Below are 7,042 nucleotides of genomic sequence, written 5' to 3' on the forward strand. Positions count from 1 at the left end.
GTCGAAACTTGGAGTAAAAACCTCCACAAAGTCGGTTTCACTCGAAAGGCAAGAGTCCGAGAAGGACTCCAGGGCCAGACGCCAGGGTTCCCGGCGTCTGGACCCAGACGCCAGGGACCCTGGCGTCTGGCCCCTGGACTCCGCAAAACTTCCTTTTGCGCTTTCCAAAAACCTCGTGGGCTTTCCCCTTTGGCCCAGATAAAGTGTTCTCGTGCCCAAACATTTCGGGAAACATCCAGAACCCCTTCCGATGGATTCTACAACCTTTCCGGAGATCAAACACTACTATCCACATATCAATTTTTACTTCCGGACCATTCCGGAGTTCCTCGTCATATCCGTGATCTCATCCAAAACTCCGAACAACATTCGGTCACCAACATACATAACTCATAGTACTATATCGTCAACGAACGTTAAGCGTGCGGACCCTACGGGTTCGAGAACTATGTAGACATGACCGAGACACCTCTCTGGTCAATAACCAATAGCGGGACCTGGATGCCCATATTGGCTCCTACATATTCTACGAAGATCTTTATCGGTCAGACCGCATAACAACATACGTTGTTCCCTTTGTCATCGGTATGTTACTTGCCCGAGATTCGATCGTCGGTATCTCAATACCTAGTTCAATCTCGTTACCGGCAAGTCTCTTTACTCGTTCCGTAATACATCATCCCGCAACTAACTCATTAGTTGCAATGCTTGCAAGGCTTATAGTGATGTGCATTACCGAGTGTGCCCAGAGATACCTCTCCGACAATCAGAGTGACAAATCCTAATCTCGAAATGCGCCAACCCAACAAGTACCTTTGGAGACACCTGTAGAGCACCTTTATAATCACCCAGTTACGTTGTGACGTTTGGTAGCACACAAAATGTTCCTCCGGTAAACGGGAGTTGCATAATCTCATAGTCATAGGAACATGTATAAGTCATGAAGAAAGCAATAGCAGAATACTAAACGATCGAGTGCTAAGCTAACGGAATGGGTCAAGTCAATCACATCATTCTCCTAATGATGTGATCCCGTTAATCAAATGACAACTCATGTCAATGGCTAGGAAACATAACCATCTTTGATCAACGAGCTAGTCAAGTAGAGGCATACTAGTGACACTCTGTTTGTCTATATATTCACACATGTATCATGTTTCTGGTTAATACAATTCTAGCATGAATAATAAACATTTATCATGATATAAAGAAATAAATAATTATTGCCTCTAGGGCATATTTCCTTCATAGATTTGGTCCGTCAACTCCGAAACCGGACAACTTGCACCCTGAACTACTAAAAAGGACAAGGTTCGTCCCTGGACACGGTTTTCACCGGTTTTGGTGCTGACTTTTGCCGGTTTTGACCGTGTTTTGACTCAAATTCGCGTACTTTCTTCAAATCCGTTTATTTTATTCAGGTCTGCATACCATTTTCAAGTTGAAGTGTTTTTTTCAAATCCGCGTACTTTCTATAAAAGTTCATGAATTTGAAAAGGTACACGGATTTGAAAGCAGTGCACGAACATGAAAAAAGTACGCGGATTTGAGAAAAAATATGCGAACTAGAAAAAAGTATGCGAATTTGCAAAATTATGTGAACTTGAAAAAGTATGTGGATTTGAAAATAGTGTGGATTTTAAAAAGGTATGCGAATTTGAATTTTTTTACGCAAACGTGAAAAGTACAGAGATTTGGAAAAAGTACATGAATTTTACAAGATTCACAGATTTGAAAGATATACACGTATTTAAGTCAGCACCGGTCAAAACCGGGGTGAGCCAACACCAAAACCGCTCAAAATCGAGACCAGGGATGAATCTTGTTCGGTTTCAGTAGTTGTGGGTGCAAGTTGTCCGGTTTCGAAGATGAGTAACCAAATCTAAACTCCGTCAAAAGTTGAAGGACGAAAAGTATACTTTTCTTCCTATTCTACGGGAATTTCAAGAAACGTAGGTTAGTAGTTTCGTTGTCAAAACGGCACCAAATGAAAATTCTCTATAGAAATCCCATCATTCAAAATTCCTAGGTTTTTGATTTGTTCGAAACAGAACCTAGGGCCTCTTTGATTCGTAGGATTTTGAAAATGTAGGAATAAAAAAAGTATAGGGTTGAAGTGGCATGCTCATTTGAATCCTATAGGATTAGCAATGAGTGTTTATTGCCACAGGAAAAACAAAGGAATTGTAAAAAGAGGTTGGAGTGGATGTTAGATTTTCTATGAAGTGTATCGACTGTCGTCCCCGTAGTGTCGCTTCGCGGCTGCCACTAGGTGGCTCTTTTTTCTATTTCTTTTATGATTTCTTGGACTTGATTGTGCTGTGGCCCCAGCCGTTATCTGATTGTATGGATCGTTGCTTTATTTATAAAGCGGAGCGAAAGCCTATTTCATGAGAGATTTTCTATGAAGTGTAGCACAAAAGATTCTATAGGAAAAATTTCTATGGAATCTAATCAATTAAAATATCAACATAGAAAAAAATCCTAAGGATTTCAATCCTCTAGAAAATCTTATAAAATTCCTTTGAATCAAAGGAGCCCCTAGTGTTTTTCGAAGGAAAAAAGAAAAGAGGGCAGCCAAACTAAACTAGCCCTCGAATGGCCACTCCTACTTGTCAGGATTGGATTTGGGATTCGTGGAGCGGACCACGCGCGCGCTCTCTCTACCCTCCACCCCGCTTCGCTCCCGCCGGGCCGCACATGGCGACGGCCACCGCCTCCACGTCGCTCCGCCCGCCGCCGTCCCCGTCCCCGCCCCGGCTTGCGGTTGCGCCCTCTTCATCTCGCGCCTCTGTTCTTCTCCTTCCCCAGCGAGCTCAAGGGTTCTTTGGCCGTTTGCTTTCTTCCTTTAATCCATTCTGTACTGGCTAGGGGTCGCTGCGCCAATGGTGCTGGGGGATCCCTACGCATTCCTCTCGGAGGAGAGCCTTCCACGCGCATCCGCGGAAGAGGTTCGTGCTGTGCGCTTGCTCTCTGTTTTCTTTCAGTTTGGTTCTCTTGTGTATACTGGATGCTTTCCGGTTTGAAGGAACGACATTTTGTCTAAACTGGTTTAACTTATTTCTCTAATTACAAAAGGACAGTTCATGTTACCTGCTTAGCTGAAATTGTATGGGATTGGGAGATACATCATACATGAGTTGGGGAAATTTTTGTACTGTGCACAGTTTCCAATTTGTAGTGGTAATAGCATTGTTTACATTCACTAAATGTGAGTGTGGAAATTTAAGTAGATGGGCCCTACAGCGCTAAACAGGTTAGCAAGCATGACCAATGCTAGAAAGTCATAATATTTTTGCTAGTGATGGAAACTTCTGGTTGTTGTATAAGTATTTTCATTCTATGTTTGTTCATGAACTCTGATACTACCATATACTCCCTCTGTCTAGTGTCAAAACACGTTTTACATTTTGAGACAGAGGGAGTACATGTGAGTCATTATGTGATTTTGCTTTCGAACATTTTATTTTTCGATTAGAGATTGCATGGGACTAGATGGTGTGAAGTGGAATTCATGTTGTTCGGTAAAAACTTATGATTTCAATACAAAACAGGAACACTTTCTTATGCGCAGCCGTTAAAGGCCCTGAAGAATCCTTCAAAAAGACCATTGAAGTGGATAGGCTGATTGATATGCTTAGAGATGCAAATCCCAGAGAGGTAACCATGCTGCATATCTTCAGTTTTACTGATCTTTCTTGTCACAAGAAGCTACAATTCCTTTCCCTATATTTCAGTGTTGAACTAGATTTGTTGTATATCATCAGTTCATTCAATATGTAAACCTTGGGCTCATATGTGCTTCGAGTATCCTCCCCATGCTTATTTCATAATTGGTAGAACCAAGCTTGGCATTGGTTGGTTGGTGACATTTGATTAGCTACTTAAAGTATAGGAGATCCTTATGAGCTATCAAATTTGCTTTTTTTGTGTGTGTATGTTGAGAGCGTTCGAAGTGTGCCCAAATATGCGGCTAGATTTTATTAGTATGCCTAGTATATTTCAGGTATGATATGATTTGTTCAGTTGACAAATCTTTGAGTGTATTAATTTTATCGTTTTTCATAAAAGTACCAGATGAAGAACTAATGTACCTTCTTACATGAAAACAGCTTGATCTAATAGTGGTTGAAAATATTCTAGCGTTCAGTGAGGGTTTCTGGGTTCGGCTGGCTGCTCGGATTGATCTATGCAAATTGGATGATGATAAAGTATGGTTGCACATCTGGATTTATTTCTACTAATTGCGGTTATTGTCTTTTTTATCATCAATTTTCTCACTTTTTATTGTGTCCATCTCCCATTTGTTTTTCAGAAAGATTATGAAGAACTGGCAGAGAATGTCATGAACATAGTTGACCGTGTCGTCCACAAGACTGATGTAAGAGCCATGTTCTTTCATGGATATCCTCATTTAAGTGCTACTGTCTGCCACTTGATGTGAATTCTCAAGGCTTTGTATTTTTAATATGATTACTACGCATTCCTTGCATGCTGCTAATTTAATCCCTATGATTCAGGAGAAGATTGAACAGTCGACTGATGTTCTGAAGGCAATTATTAGTCCTGTTATGAATGAAGGAGAAGATGCGATGTGGCCACCGAGAAATCCGGAGGCTCTCATATTGATGGAAAAAGTAAGCACACATCTCTTGTTCTATACAGTAGTTGCTTTTCACATTATAATTGTCAAATGTGATAATCAGTGCAAGAATATGGACATCTGTCCTGCTTATATAATTTAATTTCAGTCATGCTTTGCGCAAGTTTCTTTTATCAATTCCGAAAGAAGTACCTGCAGTTACTTTCTTGAAACTGAATTGTTTGGGCTCCAAAGATGTGTATGTTAAAATGTAATTTTAAGCCATACTAGTATTTTACCTCGTTCTCCATATTGTGCTCTGATTTTTAATGTCTTCTTGACATCCCAAGGAAATATCAAATAGAGAAAAAGAAGGACAGCTAGATGAGAGTTTTCTGTCAGAAGTTAATGCTCAACTGAGGCAAGTAAGTGCTACTATTTATTGCTTTCTAGGTTTGAGTTGTTTTATATTATTATATAACGTGGATTATTCTTGATATTAGTAATATTTACATGTGTTTAGGCTAAAGACGAAGTAGATAAGCCAGGGCTTCAAGTAATGCTGCAAAAGGTGTTGCAACTATATGCTTCCAACTTTCTCCGAAAGCGCAGTTACGCTTATAAAGGTAATCCTTTCTTTATGTCTTCCCAGCTACAAATATTGAGAAATAACTGCGTCTTTTGGTTGAGTCTTGAGTGCCTGTGTTGACATTCTCAGGGGGAGAGGTTGTAGTGCCTGAAAAGTTTCTTGAATCGATAATAGAGGGTATGAATTTTACCCAAGAGATTGTTTATATTGTGTCTATAATCAGCGCCTCTGATATGTTGAGTTTGCGCAAATGCAGCTCCTGAAAATGACTGGAATAGGCTGTTGCTTGATGGACTTACAGTTGGAAAGGGAGATGTTTCACCTGAAGAATTTTACGCTGTTACCAAGAAGAGAATTGAGAGAATCTTGATTCGCACGGTAAGATTCATAACCTCCTGAGTTCTACGTAACTATTTTAACTTGTCAGTGCCTTGCCCTGAGCATCCCCTCGCACAATTTTGTCTCTGTAATTTTTATTTTTATTTTTGACAGGAAGGAGGTTCTTATCAGCAACGGGTACTTGTCGAATATATAAAAGAGATACAAGCTAGAGCAGAGGAAATAGTGAACCGGCTTCAAGGCCCAGCTGCGTAACTTTTATGGTACATTTGTAATTTCAGAACCAGTTATATCCAATAAATGAGAAATAATGATTCTACAATTTAGCCATTTTTTTACTAGAAGAATACTTTGCGGTAGTCAAACTCTTTGTCGGCTCACCGGACTCGTGGAGGGTTCTGTACTAGAGATTCCCAAGCTTAATACTCGTCACCCTCAAGTACCTACATGGCATCTCTGTTTTATAGGCATTTAGTTTGACAGTACATCCAGTATTGCAGTATTGATCTTACACGGTTAAAGCACTTAGCTCCTGGAAACAGAAGTGTGACACTATATGCAGCAAAGCAATGAAGAGTTGATACTAATATTACTTATTTTCAGGGAAGCATAACAGACTGTCCTCTTGAAAGACAGCCTTAAGAGGAATCACCTATTTTATAAGTTAGACAACGGATAGATTTTTTAATGTTGGCTTTGTTCATCTAACACTAAAATGTTTGTTCCCTGAATTGCATAGGTTCCCTGGTCACTGTTAATCTATGGATCCACCGGTATTTCCTTGGTATTTTCGAGTTTTATACATAAGTTCATTTTCTTTTGGTGAGCATATTTCTTAAAGCTGGGATAGTTAGTCTTTATGGTTAAAACTGGATTTTAAAAGCATTAAATTAGTCAGGATTCATTACTAGTTCGAATTCGTCCTAGTTGTGTTAAAGGTTTTATTACTGGTAGATCTAATTTGTTGTTGTAAGTTGAATAATTCTCCGAGGTTTTATGTTTCCTCATTTTCGTATGGGACCTTTCCATATTAACGATGCCAAACCAGACCTCTAAATTACATGTATTCAGATTTTTTTGGGGCATTATTTATTCAGATTTGGGGCTGGACGTTACGGATAAACTTTGGACTCATTGTAATGGCTTTTTTTTTCTTCAAAAAGAATGAAAGATTTTATCAAGCAAAGGTGATTGAGACGATAATCTTAATCATCATGCTCGCGTGAAATGATCAAGTCAAAGTTTATATCAGGCATGTATTTCTTGCATAGATTGGTGTCAATGAGTTGAGAATAGTGTTTTTTTTTGCCGTGGTGAGTTGAGCATAGATTGGATTATTGAACAAATAGATGAGCTATCAAAATGGGCTATGAGACGAGTAGGTTGGTCGCGTTACCTGACGAGCATGCTTAGTGTAGAACCCGGGGATCGGTGCTATGTAGATCTAGCATCCTCAGCTAACCTTCACATAATATTGATCATAAGGCGTCATCTTCACACAACAAACACGTCGAAGCGTGCACACTGTGTGG

General features: G+C 39.8%; 1 protein-coding gene across 2 annotated transcripts; it reads left to right on the top strand.

Annotated features, from left to right (window-relative positions):
• Positions 1–2,572: 2,572 nt before the first annotated feature.
• On the top strand, positions 2,573–5,832 carry LOC123181214 (uncharacterized). 2 transcript variants are annotated; one of them, XM_044593472.1, is made up of 11 exons: positions 2,573–2,766; positions 2,872–2,951; positions 3,555–3,660; positions 4,113–4,211; positions 4,316–4,381; positions 4,521–4,637; positions 4,933–5,007; positions 5,106–5,208; positions 5,301–5,348; positions 5,428–5,549; positions 5,664–5,832. In XM_044593472.1, the coding sequence occupies exons 1-11, from the start codon at positions 2,599–2,601 to the stop codon at positions 5,763–5,765; spliced, it is 1,086 nt and encodes a 361-aa protein (XP_044449407.1). In that variant the 5' UTR covers positions 2,573–2,598; the 3' UTR covers positions 5,766–5,832. The 2 variants fall into 2 exon arrangements, with proteins under 2 accessions (XP_044449407.1, XP_044449408.1); XM_044593473.1 differs by lacking the exon at positions 5,301–5,348.
• The last annotated feature ends 1,210 nt before the right edge of the window (positions 5,833–7,042 follow it).

This window comes from Triticum aestivum, chromosome 1D (genome assembly GCF_018294505.1).
Source record: "Triticum aestivum cultivar Chinese Spring chromosome 1D, IWGSC CS RefSeq v2.1, whole genome shotgun sequence".
NCBI classification, from domain to species: domain Eukaryota; kingdom Viridiplantae; phylum Streptophyta; class Magnoliopsida; order Poales; family Poaceae; genus Triticum; species Triticum aestivum.